At 41.2% G+C, this 20,970-nt stretch overlaps 1 protein-coding gene across 4 annotated transcripts in view; it reads right to left on the bottom strand.

The window, feature by feature from the left end:
- Positions 1-7,415: 7,415 nt before the first annotated feature.
- Positions 7,416-20,970, bottom strand: part of LOC132896509 (teashirt homolog 2) — an 86,921-nt gene continuing 73,366 nt past the window's right edge. For all 4 annotated transcript variants that reach the window (XM_060937391.1, XM_060937390.1, XM_060937388.1 and 1 more), the window contains one exon: positions 7,416-11,257. In XM_060937391.1, the coding sequence (XP_060793374.1) occupies positions 8,229-11,257 (3,029 nt within the window). In that variant the 3' untranslated portion in view covers positions 7,416-8,228. The remainder of the gene's footprint in view (positions 11,258-20,970) is intronic.

Genomic DNA, 20,970 nt, shown 5'->3' with positions numbered 1-20,970 from the left:
GAATATTAATGGAATATTCATTTATATTATCAAGACATGAGTGTTTCACTGGGAAATATAGCACTTGTATTTTTCATACAAGCTACATCCTGGACATGGAGAATCAAAACCATGACATAAATGTCTATATGTCACTTGTGAGGAAATCGATGAATTGTTTTGATAAATTTGGGGACTTTTTGTTCGTGAATGTGTCTATATAATAAAAAGAAATTCACACATTGGCTTGAAGATATGAACTTTATCTTCTCCTGTTGAAAAACTTTCATTTTTCATATGAAATACATCACAGATCTGAGTGACATATTTAACAGTTATCCCACAAAATCGACTCATACATGAGCTGATAGCCGACGAGGCACGTAGCACCGAGTTGGCTATAATGAGATTGAGTGGAATAACTGTTTTATTCTATCCACATTCACTGGATTTTGAGAAGCAGAGCAGTTTTATTTAAATTTTTTCAGATTCGATAAATAAAAATATATTTATAATAATATAATATAATTATTTAATTATACAAAAAATATATAAAGATAATGTAATTATATAAAACAAATTGACTTTCATGTTTTCGTTTTTTTTTTGTAGAAAGTGCTGTCTTGCCGAGGTATAGAATAGAGTTAGACATTTATTTTATTCTTCCTTGGACATTTCAGTCCTGTAATTTTCAAACTAGAGGTCTGTGCGGGACAGAATTTTCAGTCCCGCTCCCGCCCGCTCCCGCATTGTGCAGTCCCGCTCCCGCAAAGAATTACGATTTTCAGTCCCGCTCCCGCCTGCCAGATTTTGTCCTGCTCCCGCCCGCAAATCCCGCATGATGCAGACGTTCGCGTTATTTCTCACTAAAGTTCTTGTCATTGGCTTGGGGAATTAAACATGCTGAGCTTAGCTGAGCTTTCCACTGACCGATCCTTCATTTATTGTAAGTTTATTGTTTAGACTCTGACATTCTGCTGACACATTCCAAGTTGAGCGCTGCATGCGCTCATGATTGACAGCTCTCGCTTTGAATGACAGCTCTCGCTTTGCGCATTCGCACTCCCACTTCTGAGTCTGTGGCGTTATGATTCCAACCGCGATTTCATTCTCCTCTCATATGAAGTGCTGCACAACCACAACCAGCTCCTCAGATTATACACTGTCTATTTCTAGCTTTAAATTGAACAATCTGTGCGATACACAGTCCTTTTTAATACTAGTTAATACTTTTTAATACTTAGGACTAATACTCTTGACTTTTTAATGGTAAATGTACCTCTTTTTAAAGCAGCACTTACTTCTGAAGCACTGTGAGCTTCACTAGAGGAGCTCTGCTCTTCTGCCATGATCGGAGATCTCAAACACGGAAGAGCGGAAAGGAATTGGAAACGTACACGAGATTAGACCATAGGCATCTTAAAATGTTTTTATTAATGCCAAATAAAATATCCAGCACAAATTATATACGATAGACATAAATTAATAATTTATAAATTTTATTTTAAACACGTTTTTAGTTAGCGGGATTGCAGCTTATCACCTCTCCCGCCCGCACCTGCATTGTGCAATTCCCCTCCCGCCCGCGCCCGCAATGAGCTTTCAAAATTTGTCCTGCACCGCACTGCTTTGCGGCGGGTCTCGCGGGACACCCACGGGAGTGCAGGGCTTTATTTCAAACTCCTTTGAGCTTTTGAACCAGTCTAAAAAATTCAACAAATTTTAAAGTGCATATCCTGGACCAATTTCGTGTTTTTTTTTATATGAAAGTATGTCCCTTTACACGTTTATCCAGAAGGGTAATTTTGCACAAGGCCATCTGTCTACAGCAGAAAAAATAAAATAACAAAATGTGTCTGGAAAAATCCCAAGGGAGTCTGGAGCCAGATTCGTGATGTTACCTGCTGAAGCGCCAGCAGGCTGCGAGAGCTTTGCACGGTTTCAGTGCACAGCCTGTGTAGACCAAGCGCTCCCATTTTTCTCTCATTGTCCGGTCTTTTGGAAAACGATGAGTACTAATCCCATCAAGATTGGTGTTGCTACACCCTCCTACGATACATCTGTTAACCATTTTAATAATTACGCGATAACGTTGAAGAAATTTGCAGAAAACCGCCAGGTCGTTTTCCCATAAACAAACCAGCGCTGACGTAGGATTCAGAAGGAGGCGTCCCACACGCGACGTCACGAAAATCAATGTTTGCTGGGAAATCCAAATGGCAAGTTTTTTCAGAGGCGGACCAATTCGCCTCAAATGGCTTGATTTCAACTGAATTTTTCTGGTATTGCGCAAGGTAAAAAAATTGCACAAAATGCAAAGTGTGACAGATATTTGACCAAAGTTTAATATAAAATAGGAGAATTACATTGATCTTGCTCCTGAATTTACCCAAGATGTGCCCTTTAATGCTTAAAGATGAAGAATGTAAACAAACTGGTGAAATGACAGGAGCAATTTGTGAAAAATGCGATAATAATAATTCTTGAAAAATAGAAAAAATACGTTCTTACCGTCAAATACTTTTATTCCATATTTTGTTGCTTTTTTTGTATTTTTTGGGGTTTTGTTTTTGAGTAGTTTTTATTTTGTCCTCGGTCGGTTCAGCAACACGCGCCGCCATTTTGTTTTTCTTTACTCGCAGTATATGAGCTGATATCCTAGTAGTAGAGTAGCCAATCAGAGTGCACCATTGCTCATATCCAATGAATATGAGTAGAATAATTCCCGATATTTCACTCCTATGATGTCACTCCCGGTGTTTTTCCGCTGACTAGATGACGGTGTCAGAATGTTGAACCAGTTCAAAATGAAAATTCCTTTGAATAATTTTTGTGAATGTGTCCATATAATATAAAGATCATTACACGTCGATGTGAGGATATGAAGTTTATCTTCTCGTGTTGCAAATATTTTCGCTTGTTTGTTTCACTCACTCGTGATCTATACATTCACCACTCAAAGATAAACTTCATATCTTCGCACCACCATGTAATATCCTCAATTAATCAGTCCTGTAATCAGCTTTGTAGGAATACTGTCGTTTTCTAAATAGGGACAAAAACTGAGGTGGCACGGTGGTGTAGTGGTTAGCGCTGTCGCCTCACAGCAAGAAGGTCCAGGTTTGAGCCCCGTGGCCGGCGAGGGCCTTTCTGTGCGGAGTTTGCATGTTCTCCCCGTGTCCACGTGGGTTTCCTCTGGGTGCTCCGGTTTCCCCCACAGTCCAAAGACATGCAGGTTAGGTTAACTGGTGACTCTAAATTGACCGTACGTAGGTGTGAATGTGAGTGTGAATGGTTGTCTGTGTCTATGTGTCGGCCCTGTGATGACCTGGCGACTTGTCCAGGGTGTACCCCGCCTTTCGCCCGTAGTCAGCTGGGATAGGCTCCAGCTTGCCTGCGACCCTGTAGAACAGGATAAAGTGGCTAGAGGTAATGAGATGAGATGAGGACAAAAACCGGAATTTTTGTCCATGTAAAATTCGTGAATTATAGTATGTGATCTTACTTATCTAGGATAGATGTGCTTTGTGTATCTTATCTTTTAATATCTGTTGAAGCTCTGCCAAAGCTCTTGTCCATGATGTTATGCATTGTGCTACTGCTACATGATTGGCTGATTGCAAGGATTGAATGAGCAGGTTCCTAATAAAGTGGTGAGTTTATATTAAAGGCTATTTTTCTAAGTTTATGATGGATTAGAACAAATGTTTGTATTAAAATCTATTTTTGACATTCCTGTACAGTAAGTGTAAAGATTGATCCTTCTTGAATCTGCTGGTTCTGTTGGGGTGTGAAGGCAGAAAGGGAGGAAGGTGTCAGGGCACACCAGAGGGATGTTGGGTTTACGTGGGGCTGTAATAGCTTTGGCTGTCAGGCTCCGGTTGCCTCTAGGTTATCTGCCACTCACTGTGACATGAATCAGCGGCGACTCCAACAGATTTCAGCCGTTCTCCTTCGTCCTGTAAACACAGCCAGAGTTCATTGACCTGAAGCTCAAACATGGCCCGTCTGCCAAGTTTGCAGCTGCGATCCTCACATTTCCCACCTCCAACTGTTTCCTAAAGACTTGCGGTGCCGTTCTGTACGTCTGAAGTGCTTTCAACAGGCCAACTGCTTTTTTGTCGTCGTTGTTGTTGTTTTTTGCTTATCTGATGGTTTTGAGTTCAAGAAACTGAAAAGGATCTATAACAGGAAGAGCTGTCATCTTAGCCACGATGTCGAAGGAAATCTTCAGCAGCTAGTGAGACTGTGATGGGTGCACACTGACATTGGGGGGAAAAAAAAAAAGATTCACAATAATTGACAGCCAAGGTTAAACAATATGACCAATTTTGCATCTGTCTTGGGGAATATGTAAAAACCACCGAAATGTCCTAATAAAATCATTTGGTTCCTACATCCCTCTCTGGGTTCTTCCTATTATTTTGCTGCTCATTTGACATGTGACACTTAACTGCTCCATGACATTTCCCCCAATAAATTCGAGTGTATTTTCAGTCCAGTTAGTGCAGTTAAAATGTTTTATTTCTGCGTGGTTTTAAATCAGTGTCTAGATGCACACGGCCCTTTTCCAGCACGGTGACTTAATTAGGTGCAGGACTGACACTTTTCAAGTGGCAGCCTGACAAGCTGATACACATGGGCCTGGAGAAGAAGAAGAAGAAAAAAGGGAAAAAAAAGAAGTGGAGCCCATTTGCTGGATTAAGCATTCGAAAATAATCTGTCTGTGTTGATCTATTTGCAAGAAAATGAGACAAATGCATGGGTTCACACTCTCAAACTGTTTACACATGCAAAGATTAGGTTCTCGAAATGCAACATTAATAAAATTGTTGTTTTGCATGTTATATTAGGCATGATGGTGCTATTAGTATCATAATCAGCACTTTTATTTATTTGTTCAATCATTTTTTTTCTCTCTCTCTCTCTGCTTTGCTTGTATGCAGATATACAAGGCACAATTAATTGTTGGGTTGTTTTAGCTCATGATTGTGCATCCGATTCAAGCTCGCCTTTAATGTGGCAATAAATCTCGAATGACTTTGAATTATCGGCCTGAATTAATATTAGAAACAGCTAATTTCCTCGCCCTGAGTACATTGATGAAAGGATATTCTTTCTATGGCTTAATGCGAATCGCTGACATTGAGCTGCTACCTCCAAAAGCCATTTCAAATGCCCTCATGCCACAAATACCCATCCACTAGCGTGGTCATTTAAAATCTCCCCATTAAGCGCAAAAGGCTAAATGACTCGGCTGTGACTTACTGCAGTCACGGCACACTTCCATTTGACGAGCCACTTCAGAGACTCTCAGTTTTAATTAAGGAACACAAATGGCCGGAATATCGCATTTATTTTGTCATATTATTCAACCATATCTTAAATCATCCTCTGACTTCCATTCGAAAAGAAGTTGCTAAGCTGAAGGATAATGCCTTGACAGAGGGGAATTGTGGATCCATCGGCGAAGCAAGGCACTAAATAATTTATGGCTTTAATCTGTGCACTGAGGTGTGGGATCTATGCCTGCAATTATAAATGCAAGGTGGAATTATTGCTGAACACTAGAACTGCATTAGGAGTCGTCTGATGAACGGTGTGATTGCCTGCTCATTTTCAGCGATGGAGGGCGAGTTGGTGTCAGAATGCTCAAATCACCAAAGCACAGATGCTTCCTCCCATTTGCCATCAAATGTCAGTTGCCAGTTATAAAACAGATATGATAGGGAGTCGTAATTGAGGACTTGACTGCTAGGGGGAAAAAAAAAGAAAAGAAATAAAAAGCATAAAGTGTTTATGTACTTAGACGGTAATTATTCTTTAATAGCTCTGAAACGAGAGAGGCTGAGGGAGATATTTTTAATTGTTATGATATAGGCACGGTTCATAGCATATGCAGTAATGAAATGATAGTTCATTAGCATATCTATGATATTAGTGTGTATATATATATATATATATATATATATATATATATATATATATATATATACACACACAGAGAGAGAGAGAGAGAGAAAATATATACAGTATGTTCATCAGAAGGGGCGGCACGGTGGTGTAGTGGTTAGCGCTGTCGCCTCACAGCAAGAAGGTCCGGGTTCGAGCCCCGTGGCCGGCGAGGGCCTTTCTGTGCGGAGTTTGCATGTTCTCCCCGTGTCCGCGCGGGTTTCCTCTGGGTGCTCCGGTTTCCCCCACAGTCCAAAGACATGCAGGTTAGGTTAACTGGCAACTCTAAATTGACCGTAGGTGTGAATGTGAGTGTGAATGGTTGTCTGTGTCTATGTGTCAGCCCTGTGATGACCTGGCGACTTGTCCAGGGTGTACCCCGCCTTTCACCCGTAGTCAGCTGGGATAGGCTCCAGCTTGCCTGCGACCCTGTAGAACAGGATAAAGCGGCTAGAGATAATGAGATGAGATGTTCATCACAAGATTAATTATTACCGTGTTGTTTGTGCGCCTACTGCTAAAATTTCAAGTGTGCCTTTAACCTTACCAGCCAACTCTAATCCAGCAAAATGTTTTTTCTTTTTTGTTGTTAAAGGAGAACTGAAGTTATTTTTAAACTTGCTTTATGTCTTAATTAACGTATTATTCAATTACATTTTCGGTTTTAGTAACCTTATACCGTGACTCGTATTGGCACCTAATTGGAATTAAATATTATACGTATCGGTCTATTCGGTTTTTAGCCATGTTGAATTGAGTTCGTTTGGTCCACGGCAGGCGTCGCTTATCCGCGCGATCTTCACGAGACTTGTGCGAGACTTCGAAACGTCAAGTGTCAACCAGGTGTCAGTGCAGTCATTTTGAAAACTGTTTTCCAATCCAAAATATTGCACAAAAACGAGTATAAATGATGCCTACTTTTTTCAAACTTTCCTGATTGCTATCAAAACAAACTAAACTTCCAGCTTGATCACGTCAGCATTTGAAAGAGGGCACGCACGTCTTTTGACAATGTCGGAAAATGTCGGTCACTTTGATTTCCGCTGTACGTTTTACTTCCGTCCTACGATGTCTCGCACAGGTCTCAACGATATGGACTGATCTATTACAGAGCATATTTCAAACACTATAGCAGTGACAAAATAGCTATCAAAAATGCATTTTGATATTTAATAAAATGAGAAATAGAATTCCGATAATAAAAAAATTTGCCTTCGGTTCTCCTTTAATAGCTGGAGCAGATGTAAAAACCTGTACCTTTTGAAAACGCATTAATGGATTGTCATTATGCCACAAAGCAGGCCATAAAACCAAAACAGTCAAATATACTAAAACAAGAGCCAGAACAACACATACAAAAAAAAAAAAACATCATCATTGTACAATTATGCAACTTATTTTCCCTCATGTCTTCATCTACTTCCCATGAAAGCACCTCAAAATATTGTCGCCGTACTTAAAATAAATGCAGGAAGGCAGGTAGAAAAATGTTAATGATTTATTTTTACTGGTATAAAAGGTGCAGTATGTTCTGTCTCACTATCCTCCTTTTGATGAGACACATTTTTGCTGCAGTGCTATATATACACATGGATGTGAGACTTCTTAATGTCAAAGTTGTCTAAATCTGTTAACTCACATACCGAATCTGAGCCTAAACTGGTGATTAAACATTTATTAAAGTGCTTTTCTGTTCTATCATTGCAACACAAATATTTTACAGAATAACGTACTGTACATTTAATTTTCTTTCTTTTTTCTTTTTTGCATTTATTATTTTTTATTTGCATTTTTATTTTTATTTATTTTTTTTTTCTGGAAATGTGTGTTTGGCTACCCATTTGAACGTTCGTCCATTCAGGTGCATCATAAGAGCTTACAGTTAATGCATCAGTCAATTTGCTGTTAAAAGTATTACAATTAAAACTTGCCATATCATACAAATAAATAGTCATAGCCAGAGCTACCGCATGCAAACATCTGCAGTTATGTTTCAAGCAATAATACAGTTCATTACTGGTGATGCAATTGAGCAGAGTGCAAAGACTTATGTCAATGGATTCACTTCAGAATCTTTTGCAATGCATTTACTTACACTTCCTTCTAATCCAGCCAGTGTGTCCATTTTTCCTTAACATGATGAAATGGTTCGTTTGAAATTCATGAGCATACTACATAATGCTACATGTAACATGAAAAAAATAATTTCACCCGTTATTCTTTTATATTTATATATATAAAAGCAGAGCAATTACAGTTATTAACAACAAAACTACATATCGTAAAAACCAATCAAGCTACTCTTTGTCCATTTCAACAAACTGTGAATGATTCTCTGGAGATTTGCTGTGAGTTTTACTCAAGTGAAGTTTGACTGCATGGTTGCTGGCAAATGTCCGACTACAAAGTTTGCATTTGAATTTTGAGTCAATGTCTTCCTCTGTTGCTAGCGCGTCTGTCACTCTAACACTGAAAGCTTTCGCCAGTTCAGGCTCTGCTACTTTTGTCTGGTGCTCGATTGGTAGTTTGCTCATGTCTTTGATCTGAAAACCGAGATGGGATTCGAGATGGGAAATGAAAGCAGACGGCATTCTAAACTGGGATGCGCAGTCGTTGCAGTAGAAGACCGGATGGCCTGTGTCCATGTTCTTTAAAAATTTGGTCCCGCCTGTTTTCCTAAGTTGGTATTTAACGTTGGCTAGCCAGTGGCTGATGGTAGTCATGGAGAGTCCGGTAAACTTGGAGATGTGCATCCGTTCCTGAGGACCAAGATCAGAGAGAAGATACTTGCCCTCGGAGGTCTGAAAGAGACTGGAAGCAAACTGGGCTTGAAGAATGAGCAAGTGCTGAGGGTTCCAGTTCGATTGCCTGCCTTTACGTTTGTGGACAGAATACACCTCGCTGGATACATCTTCAAACCGCCTCACGTCTGACTCTAGTTTCATTGCAGGCACTCTAGATGGTATTGAGGGCTTTGGCGTCGTGGCTTTGGGAAGAACCTTTACCATGTCAGCAATGTCAGACAGTGCATGTTTCTGAGGCATAGGAGTGGAGGACTGCGACGAGACAGAGGAACTCAGTTTGTTTTGTTTGTTTTTTGTTAAGTCTATTGGCTGGTCATTATTTGTGAAGATGAAGTTGCTGTTGGCCCTGATGACAGCAGAGGATGTGAGGATTGAGCCCGGTTTCTCAAGACCCCGGCTAAGTTCTGAGAAGATAGGTTGGATGCGTTGAGACAGAACCCCCTCTTGCCTTGGCTTATTTGCCTTCCCCAAATGATTGTTCAGGACAGACTGTAGTGCACTTAAAGGGTTTATAGTAGGGACTTCCTGAGAGTCGCTGACAAGGTCTGAGGAACTGCTGTGCCCATTGCTGGCAGGAGGGCTTGGTGAAGGGTTGGCTATGTCAGAGAAAGCTGGGCTCAACTTCCCTTTGATCGTGTCATTCCCTTCACTTACACAGTCCGCATCCAGCTTTGAAGAGGAAGAGGAATCATCCTGACAATCACTGTCATCATTCTCCGCCAGATCAAACTTGCTGTTCTGGCTCTCTTTGTCATCGAATGCACCGCCCCTCTCCTTTTTGATGTCCAGATTGTGATGTCCCTGGAAACTCTCGTGTCCTCGAAGTCCCTGATAAAACTTTCCTTTGGGAGCAATGAGCCTCAATCTGTGGCTGTGACTCTGTTTAACCTGTATGGGGGGAGAGGCAGAAAGAGGGGCATTCTTAATTACGCCTGATAGCTGGTAAGCTGCATGTATGCTGGGGTAAGCACTCCAGCTGGGTGTCCCCGTCTGAGCCTTATTAATTGCTGTGGCCACTGTGTTGGCTAAAGATTTCAGTATATCACCCCCTCCACTGGCTCCTTGCTCTAGGTCCTCCTCTCGTAGGTATGGATATTTAAAACTAGCATCAGTACACTTTTGATCTGCCCCATCTTGTTGGTCATCTTTATTTCTCTCTTCTTCTTGGTCAGGTTTCTTTTCCTTTGGGGAAGATTTATGAGAATCCCCAGAGGCAGTACTTTTTGGGGAGGCCTTCTGTCCTTCAGATTCATTAACAGTGGGTTCCGCTAGTGTCTGCATCTTCTCTATTGCTAATGGATCAAGTGTTAACTGTTTACCCTTCTTGGATGCTGAATTTGTCACTTTAATGAAATGACCAGTGACCATCATATGAGTGGTTAGCTGTTGAAGAGTATCGTGTGAACTTCCACATTCCATGCACTTCAGAATCTGGGATTTGCATGTTTCAAACTGCCACGTGTAGCTAGCACCATTTTGATAGCCATATCGGTTGTTTGGAGCGTTTGTAAGACCAGATGACCTTTGGGCTTCACTGTAGCCTATAGTACCGGTGGTGGAGTCAGGGGAACAAGGCCTTGTTGATTCAAAGGCACGCTTCTTTGCTGGTGGAACTAATTTAGGAGTGATAACTGGAATAGGTTCTTTCAAAGGCACTTTCTGGTAATGTTTAGTTTTAATCATGTGGACACTTAGGTCTTGGAGAGAGTCAAAAGAATGGCCACAAAACATGCATTTCAGCACTTTCTGTGCATCCTCCTTGCCTTCCATGTCTTGTAGGTTCCTCTTCCGACTTTTGGAAGATGAAGTAGAGGCAATTCCTTGTCTGCTATTGTTGTCATCTTGGTAGTGTCCACTCTTGTTCATATGCACTGTCAGTTCTACTAAGGTGTCATATGCTGCACTGCAGTCTTTGCAGCGGAAGCGACTGGCCCCTGTGAAGACTGTACCACATGCTTTGCTGCTTTGCCTGTACAGGTGCACCGAGCTGAACAGGTTGGGCTTTGATACAGGTTTTGGGGACAGTGTTTGCTGCAAGGTTTTGGACAGTGCATCCTGATGCCAGTCAAACTCGCGCTTAGTGCTTGCATTGGAACTGTCGCAGTTTGGCTTGTTGCCAGTATTACCAACCTTAAGGTCTAGTCCAATATTTGTCCAGTAGGAGTCTGAGAGAAAGTTGACATACGTTGCCCTCATTTTCTCAAGGCTGCTGTACATCTCATCTTTCGGTTTTGAACCATGATTCTCATTGTCTCTCAGGCTCTCTGGTGGGGAAGAAGCCTTGAAGTCAGAGAGTCTGTCGCTGCCGTCACTCAGACGGGACTCCAGTTCAACCTCCTGATTGGACAAGACGCTGACAGGAGAATTCTGGAAGCTGTAGCTGCTCTTGTTGTCCGTTTCCTTGTCCTCAGGAATCTTAATGCTGGTCTTCTCAGGCCCCTCATCCTCATTCTGCATGTCACTTCCTCCCTCCTCTTCTGCCACTGGTTCAGGGGCACCAACATCATCATCTGGCTCATACACTGAAAAAAACAAACAATATATATACACGTGTCAGTATTTGAGTTCTGGGTGTCGCAAAACAGATATCGGGATGTAGCAAGATAGGAAATGCGATTCAGAAAGATCTAGAACAGTGTTGTAAAAAGTGTCCTGCATACGTGCTGGGATAGGTCAAGAAATGATCTGACAACAGTGTGAAATGATAATGGTGTTGGAATGATCGAACGTCTTTGCTTTTAATGTAAGGACTGTAAAATGTACTGGTAAAAATGTTAGATTGGTCTGATGCTCTCTTTTTTTAGGTGTAGCTTTCAGATTTCTATACTATACTGTGTACATATTTATATTCCAACAATCACACATTTAGCTGCCTGTTCAAAATTCAAACGTGGTTACAGTATAGGCATAAGAGCTTTTAGTGAAATATATATATACACAGGACCAGACACTTGCATTTCCTCTGGTTAATATTCCATTTGGAGTTACACTCAACACGGAGAACTGTCTATTGTAAGCTTTAAAAGTACTACCCTATGCAGCCCCCTCTAGGCCTTCAGCGTTTTGACTCTGAAAATAAGATTTTTTTAATCAATATTTTAGAGCTGCCTCAAGAGGAAGCCTGGAGGTGAACTGCTGCCAGCTAATGGATGAAGATGGAAACAGGATTCAGACTCTGAAAACAAACATGGAGAATGCAGGCCTTGCAACACAGGCAAACAGACTCCCAGTGTGCGGTGACCTCGATCCAACACCATCAAGATTTGACATCCGGCAGACCGAGATGAGCGAATGCTTCATGGAATACTCGTATCATCTTCTGGTGCTCAAGAAGGAAATCATACTTTATGGATTGAAATAGGTGTTTGTACTGAAACATGCATAGTTGTAAAAAGATACACAATGCCAGGTATTAGCAAACAATTCAGCTAACTGTCGTTTGATGAAAGCTTTGAGGTCTGAAAAACCCACTGGAATATATGAGCAACACTGTATGAACAAGCAGCAGTGGGAGCATACAGTATACATGCAGTTTAAAGGGCATATTCTGGACCAATTTCGTTTTTTTTTTATATGAAAGTATGTCCCTTTACACACTCATCCAGAAGGGTAATTTTGCACAAGGTCATCTGTCTACAGCAGAAAAAAATAAAATAACAAAACGTGTCTGGAAAAATCCCAAGGGAGTCTGGAACCAGAATCGTGATGTCACCTGCGGAAGCGCCAGCAGGCTGCGAGAGCTTTGCACGGTTTCAGTGCACAGCCTGTGTAGACCAAGCGCTCCCATTTCTCTCTCATTGTCCGGTCTTTTGGAAAACGATGAGTACTAATCCCATCATGATTGGTGTTGCTACACCGTCCTACGATACACCTGTTAACCATTTTAATAATTACGCGATAACGTTGAAGAAATTTGCAGAAAACCACCAGGTCGTTTTCTAATAAACAAACCAGCACTGACGTGGGATTCAGAAGGAGGCGTCCTGCACGCGACGTCATGAAAATCAATGTTTGCCGGGAAATCCAAATGCCAAGTTTTTTCAGAGATGGACCAATTCGCCTCAAATGGCTTGATTTCAGCTGAATTTTTCTGGTAATGCGCAAGGTAAAAAAAATTGCAGAGAATGCGGAATGCAGAATTACATTGATCTTGCTCCTGAATTTACCCGTGATATGCACTTTAACCCAAAACAGAGACTCCGGGTGAATTCTCTCTACTAAAGCAATCAAAGTCAAATGCGTTAAAACATTAAATTAAATGATGCTTTTTTGACACGATGGATATACAGCTATGAATTACTCGTACTTGATGCATTACATTCTAATTTTACCTTGACCTTTCCAATTAATTGCAACTGTTTTATCCAAAACCAAACAGGTTTATGATTAATTCGAAAAGCATTTTCTTTGGCACAATTTGGATTAGACCTTATGATCGTGATCTGATAATAAAAATAAATAAATTAGTCACGTTTAGTGCTTTCCATCATTAAACCACGGTTTTGAAGCTGTATTTTAATGCCATCAAAAGCACAAATTGACCTCAAGCCCCCCAGATGTCTTAAAGGAAAAAGAAAAAAAAAAAAAAAAAAAAAACTTAGCTTTTCCTCCCTAAGCCATTTGTAAGAGTAAGCTTCTTTTTGCCAGCCTCTGATCTCTGCCAAGCAGCAGGGATCCAGAATACAAGATCAAATGCAAGGGCACAGGCCCTCAAGACATTAAGAGTTAGGCCAGTCTGCCGTGCTAAACTGCTCCGGCGACATCAGGACACAATACCCCAGCCGGGGTAATTACAATGAAATCTCATGCTCCCACCATCAATCAGTGATGTTTAGGTCGATAAAACAAGTAAAGCATAACTTGAACTAAGACAGGGACCATTTGTATTCATTTTTATTAACGTCCACTAGCCTATATATTATTTTAATTTAGCCTAGATGGTGCATAAATGTGAGGATCGCCCTAATCTTTTAACCCTCTTTGACTTTAGGATGAGCTATCAGGTGAAGTGATGATACGAGTCGGTTTTCTTGCTCTGGGCTTTTTCAAACACGTGCCTTCGATTTAAACAGGCTCGCAAAATAAGGAGCTGGCATGCTGATGCTGAGATTTAGCATGTCATAAACTCCTGTAAACCCTCCAATCTGTGTCAAAACAAATTTATATCTTCAGACAGAGATATGCAAAGGTCAACAAACCTAAGGTGTCTGTCATAAATCAGCCACTTGAAGTGTTTATAACATTAATCCATTGGAACGGACTCTTGGCATAACAAGACCTCGATTTCAAGAGCTCGCTGGTTGTTGGCCAGACGGCTGTGCAGGACGAGACAGCAGAGCGTACACCGGGCAGGTGATGTATGGTTCACACACACAAGCTGAATACACTCCTTTTAAGAGAGTGCTTTAATTATTATCAACCAGAAACCGTAAGGTCATTTTCCTGTTTTCAAAAAAAGGGTGCTGGGTAACTAGTTTTAAATACGAAACCTATAAGTTCTCCTTCATTTAAAGGCACGGTCAGTAGAGAGGCAATGCGAAAACAAAATTGCAAAACGCTGAAAGACCCATTACAATCCGACATGTTAAAATCAACCATGCTCACCGTAAAATATTTACATACGGCATGTAACGATTCGCCCAATTAATGATTCGATTCAATTCACGATATTGGGTTCACGACTCAATTGTCCAATGCAATGTTTATTTTCCTATTCTTATTTCCTAAATCAAATTAAAAACTTTTTTTTTTAAACAAAAAAGCTCATTTCATTTTCTTAATAATCAATAATTATTTACCCACATTTGTAAAGGTTGTAGTAAAATATAAATAGCAGATTAACTAAAAGTACTGCTTTTATTAAAAATGAAAAAATTTAAAAAAAAAATCACAAATAATCCTTTTCTTAATAAACTCTTATGAACATTTGCTCTGGCTCCATTTCCTTCTCTTTTCTTCATCTTTCAGCAGTCTGTAAAAAAAAAAAAAAAAAAAAGAGAGAGCTCTATTTTCTTGTTAAATCTATTTGTACAGTCAATCACACAACACCTCTTTCACATTTCAGATCTGTTTTTGAGTGTTTTCGCAGCATTCGAGCTGTGTTACTTCCACCTACAGTGAAGTCACGTGTATTCCCGCTATTGTACTGTCTCAACAATGCAAATACAACAAAAAAAAAAAGATTACACGGCCTGATAATTAAAAAAAAAAAATCATTTCATCAATTCAAATCATATCATGATTCATCATCGCACGAGATATCGTTACATGCCTAATTAGCAGGATTAAGAGGCCAAAAGAATATCACATTTGCAGTGGTTTTGGTGTATAGTGTTTGTTGTTTTTATTGTTAATTTCACTTTTGACCCGGATGAGATCTTATCCTTCTAAGATATATTAGGGGCTTTGCAAATATTCTGAAAGAAGTCGTTTCCTTTAAAGAATGGTATGCTCTCTGTGGTTGAATCTGAAACCAAGCCAAATTCCTTGGTGACTAAAAGATTATGTTTGTAGACATCCATGCGATGTTTGATTGATCAGGTTTTTAATCCAAAACAGCCATAACAAAATGCTTGTTTCATTTTTTTTGACACTGGGTTAAGCCTAGGATGGTCGATATCTTAATTGTCAATGGAGCTGGTGTTTAGGAATTACAACACTATAGGCTAATCCCTGTTGATGAGACAGACCAAGCTGTGTTTGGTGTAAATCTGTCAATCAAGGGGCCTGAGAACATATAAACTACTGTTTCAGCTCTAGCACACTGTAGTATTGGTTCACTGTCTGCATAATTACAAGCACTCTTTAACATTACCGTTAATACTGCTAGCATTTCACACTGGGAACAAGCTCGAGGTAAATCTGTCGAGGGCTTGATTTGCATTCATTTAGCAAGCGTGTAAAGTATTGTATCATTGCGGTCCTTGTGAAACTTCATCGCTACTTCCATCACCCTCGGGCTTCAGCGACTTCTGTGTTCTTCCCAAGTGCCCTTCTGGTAGTGTTACGAGCATTTGCCATATCAACGTATATCCCTGTAGCTAGAACGTTTCTTTCAGGTGTACGTTTGTGTCTAGGAGACAGCAGCAGCATTCAGGGCCCAAGACAAGATGTAACACTATCTTCACGTGAGATGCTCTAATTTCAAGGTGCCGCTGACAGGTCTGTATGTCTAGGGCACTTTCGCCATGGCTCGCTTGCCCATCTCAGGCTACAGGTTTTTTTTTTTTTTGCCCCACACCAATCGATAGCTCTTTTTACTTCTCATTGATTGCCTAGCAGTGGGAGCGACCTAAGCAGAGGCTGTTATGACATTTCTAGATTTCCCCCTGTCCTTGGGACAATCAATTACACGCGCATGGCAATCAAAACCTCTTTGCAAAATGAACCTGCTCCATGACATTTTCATCTCCTGGATTTATGCCATGCTTTAAAAGAGAGAGAGAGAGAGAGAGAGAGAGAGAGAGAGAGAGAGAGAGAGAGAGAGAAGGAACAGACAGACAGGGTTGTCATGTCTCACATAAGAATGCAGTGGGCGCACACACACACACATACACACACACACACACACACGGCGCATACGCAGACACGTGCTAATGTGCTAATCCGAGTCATGTGGTCGGTGAAATCTTGTGCTAGACTCGGCCATAGAGAGGCATCCCGTACATATTTGTCAGATATATTGGTTTGGTTATTGATTTTTGTCATCAGCTATGACAGCCAAGTCCGCTGTGGATTTACCTGATGGTGTCCTATATAGAGTTCAAGAGTCTTACAGCCAGCAGAGTTGCAGCACAAGGAGACTTTGATAAATCGCAGCAGCACCAAGAAGCTCTCATTTATTCTGGCCTGCTTCCTTTCCTGCTATGTAGCACAAAAAAAAAACAAAAAAAAAAACACACACAGGTGATGCAAACGGAACATTTGTGTTCGATGTGGGCAAAGTTCTGAGTGGGCGTGTGCACTCCAGGTGGGCGATACGACAAAAATATCATATCACGATTCCCAGAGGCGTTTCAACGATACACCATGTGCACCACAAGATATAGGTTTGTGCCCAAAAAAACTGTTTTGTGGGTTTAAAATAAATAAATAAACAAACGATAGTGCAAATGTGAAAAATTATTATTATTATTAGTAGTAGTAGTATATTTTTTACACATGGTATTTGATGTTATAACCAGCTCACCAGTCTTCTCATCGGGTCCCTATCTGTGACCTAGATGACAAACTACTCTTCTCCAAGTCTAATCTTGTCTTTGTTTAGTCCAACCTTTTCTTCAAATTAAACCTCTTCATTCTTTTCATCACGCTCGTTTAATATGCAGGAATTTTCGAAGTACATGATCTGTTCTGAGAAAACAAGTTTTCTGTAATACATCCATACCCAGACTGATTCCTATCTTTTCAAGGTTTCTGCTTACATTACTTGTAACTATGCCTAAAGCTCCAATGACGATAGGTAGAATCGCAACTTTTTCAACTTCCTGCATCCGGCATTTGAGGATTTCAAAATCAGTATAATGCTCAATCTTTTTCTTTTTTAATGACTCTTGTATCAAACAGGGCGGCACGGTGGTGTAGTGGTTAACCGACTGGAAAACATCCTCCTCGACCGAATGCAGCGGATGAGCTCCAAGGGTTAGAGCTGCGATCTTGATATGTCAAACATTTGTCTAGTTACAACTGTCAATTGTCCCTCTATCATGTCCACGCGCCTGGCGGCAACTCGAGCTCAAGGTTATTAGGACTGATTACCATGCACCTGTTCCTGATCAGAGCGCTATCACAGCTTGCGCTTATAAGGACTCTCAGTCAGTAACACGGAGACTTTGTGAAGTACGTGCTCTGTACCCTGCGTCTGACGTGGCCAAGCTTTGTATTTTCTGGTTTTGACTCACGTTTGTGTTCTTGGATTTTATACCTTATATCCTGTCTGTGCCTCATTTGACCATTCCCTGCTTTTTGACTCTGTCTTTGTCTGATGTTTTGGATCTGTTTGCTCGTGTGCTCACCAATAAACTCTTTCTGCACTTACATCCATTTATCACCCAAATCCATGACACCAACAAGCTAGTGGACTAATAAAACTGTTTTAATTAGTTTTATATGAAACTGGATGGTGGTGTAGTGGTTAGCGCTGTCGCCTCACAGCAAGAATGTTCTGGGTTCGAGCCCAGCGACCAGCGAGGGCCTTTCTGTGTGGAGTTTGCATGTTCTCCCCGTGTCCGCGTGGGTTTCCTCCGGGTGCTCCGGTTTCCCCCACAGTCCAAAGACATGCAGGTTAGGTTAACTGGTGACTCTAAATTGACCGTAGGTGTGAATGTGAGTGTGAATGGTTGTCTGTGTCTATGTGTCAGCCCTGTGATGACCTGGTGACTTGTCCAGGGTGTACCCCGCCTTTCGCCCGTAGTCAGCTGGGATAGATTCCAGCTTGCCTGCGACCCTACACAGGATAAACGGTTATGGATAATGGATGGATCAAACGGGCAGGCTACATCAAGTACGAAACAGACTTTCTTTCTCTTGTCCAGCAAAACGATATCTGGTTTGTTATGTTCTTTCTTTCCCTCTGTATTTAAAAATCCCGTAGAATCTTAGTATCTTCATTTTCTATTACTATTATTATTATTATTATTATTATTAATAAACATTTTACAATTTTAAATATCACATGCAAAATAAAAAAAATCAACTAATTTCTGTAGTTAAAAAATTCTACAAATATATCACAATATCAACGATCTCTCAGAAAAGCATATTGTGATGTCATGTATCACAATATCGATATTTTATCGTCATGTCGCCCAGCCCTACTGTGCACGCAAAGGAAAAAAAAAAAAGTGTAAACCCAAAAACAAGAACCTTAATCCTAGCAATCACTTGAAATTGTTTCATTCGTTAATTTAGCCTGAATTCATGAATTTAATTATTTACTTATTTATGGTTACTTTTGGGCGGCACGGTGGTGTAGTGGTTAGCGCTGTCGGCTCACAGCAAGAAGGTCCGGGTTTGAGCCCCGTGGCCGGCGAGGGCCTTTCTGTGCGGAGTTTGCATGTTCTCCCCGTGTCCGCGTGGGTTTCCTCCGGGTGCTCCGGTTTCCCCCACAGTCCAAAGACATGCAGGTTAGGTTAACTGGTGACTCTAAATTGACCGTAGGTGTGAATGTGAGTGTGAATGGTTGCCTGTGTCTATGTGTCAGCCCTGTGATGACCTGGCGACTTGTCCAGGGTGTACCCCGCCTTTCACCCGTAGTCAGCTGGGATAGGCTCCAGCTTGCCTGCGACCCTGTAGGACAGGATAAAGCGGCTACAGATAATGAGATGAGATGAGATGGTTACTTTTGGATTCTGTCTCGTTCATTTTCCACAATTAACAAGCCAAGCGCAGGTACTTCACTTTTCAGTCAGTAATCGCTACCTCGGTTAATCTGTAACAGGTTCTATTAAACCATTTACTGATATCGAGCAGCCGTCAAAGACAGAGCTGTGCAAATATTTGCCAGCTCTGCCGTGTGTCAAGATGAGGTGAGAATTGCCAGTGCTACTGGTTAAAAAGCTCATCATCACTTTATGGCTGCCAAACACACACACACACACACACACACACACACACACACACACACACACACAAAGCATTATAAGATATCATGGCTGGGATCTACTCAGATCTACTTCGGAGTGGAATATGGCATCACAGAAAGACGTTTTTCGTCGGCTGCTCTGAACCCAGACAGTCGTGCACACGTGCAGATGTTACAGCTGATTACAGAGCTATTGTATTGTATCGTATCGGTAGGAAGCTTTTTTTTTATAGATATATAAAATCGCTTCAACCTGGAAAGTGGATGAGCACTAGATTCGAGTTGGTTTTTGTATGCATGAAGGAGATGTTACTTCACTGCACTTGCATTATGTCCTTCGCTAAACACGAGCCGTTCATGCGGATAAATGCCTGGCTTTCATACAACCGCACATTAAATATTTAATGCTCTAATATAATCAACTTCAGGTTCTCGGTTCCAGGAGGAGAGTTGCAGAGGCATGCATAGCGCAATAGTGTTACTGCTGCAATGCTTACAGACGAACGCCGACTCCAGCTGTACACTTCACCGCATCAGAAGAATGAAGGACGCTTCCTATCCCGTCCTATCGCTTCACACCTGGTAAAGGTAGAGTAAGCGAGACGGGAGGTCAAGCTCGGGTCTGAATCCCAGTTTTTTTCTGCTCGTCCTGTGTGGCTGAAGAGCTCTGAGGATACGCTCCTCTATTCTTATCATGAGGAGAAGATTGGCCTCTTTCTTTCCTCTCACTCAAACCTAGCATCGAATTTAAACGGGGTTTTCCGGAAAATCCAGTGGGAACGTCTTGAGCAAATATGTCCATCTGAATACAGTGTGTCGAGGAAAATCCGAAATGACGTAATCGAGCTGATGAGAAAACAAGCAGAGGTAGTTTTAGGACACTGTTATAGAAGCGAGTTATTTATAATCATGTTGTCTGTTATCACCCAAATGAGGATGGGTTCCCTTTTGAGTCTGGGTCCTCTCTCTCGAGGTTTCTTCCTCGCGTCGTCTGAGGGAGTTTTTCCTCGCCACCGTCGCCACAGGCGTGCTCATTGGGGATAAAAGTAGCTCATGTTTCAAGTCTTTAAATTTCTGTAAAGCTGCTTTGCGACAATGTGTATCGTTAAAAGCGCTATACAAATAAACTTGACTTTTATTGTTACTGACTTTTCAGACGCTTCGACACGATGATGATATGAATTCTATTATGAATGATATCTCTGAATCTTCTACAATACGATACGATACGAACCTCAGACTGAATACATGAACGATTTTATTCTGGATTACGCCACAATTAATTCCTGACCCATGACATCAAGGACGACTTTTTTTTAAAAGTATCAGAGTCAGTGTGAAATCTCTTAGCTTGCTTTTAAATCCACGCACCGCTCCTGATCATTAACAGGCGTACTGTAGCAGCTGCCAAAGTGACCGTCTTGTGCACTGCAAAAACATGAAAACTGAATTTGAGGCGAAAATTACTTAATACGTCGGCACGGTGGTGTAGTGGTTAGCGCTGTCGCCTCACAGCAAGAAGGTCCGGGTTTGAGCCCTGTGGCCGGCGAGGGCCTTTCTGTGTGGAGTTTGCATGTTCTCCCCGTGTCCGCGTGGGTTTCCTCCGGGTGCTCCGGTTTCCCCCACAGTCCAAAGACATGCAGGTTAGGTTAA

Source organism: Neoarius graeffei, chromosome 13, assembly GCF_027579695.1.
Source record: "Neoarius graeffei isolate fNeoGra1 chromosome 13, fNeoGra1.pri, whole genome shotgun sequence".
Taxonomy (NCBI): domain Eukaryota; kingdom Metazoa; phylum Chordata; class Actinopteri; order Siluriformes; family Ariidae; genus Neoarius; species Neoarius graeffei.
This window is presented reverse-complemented; position numbering and strand designations above follow the sequence as displayed.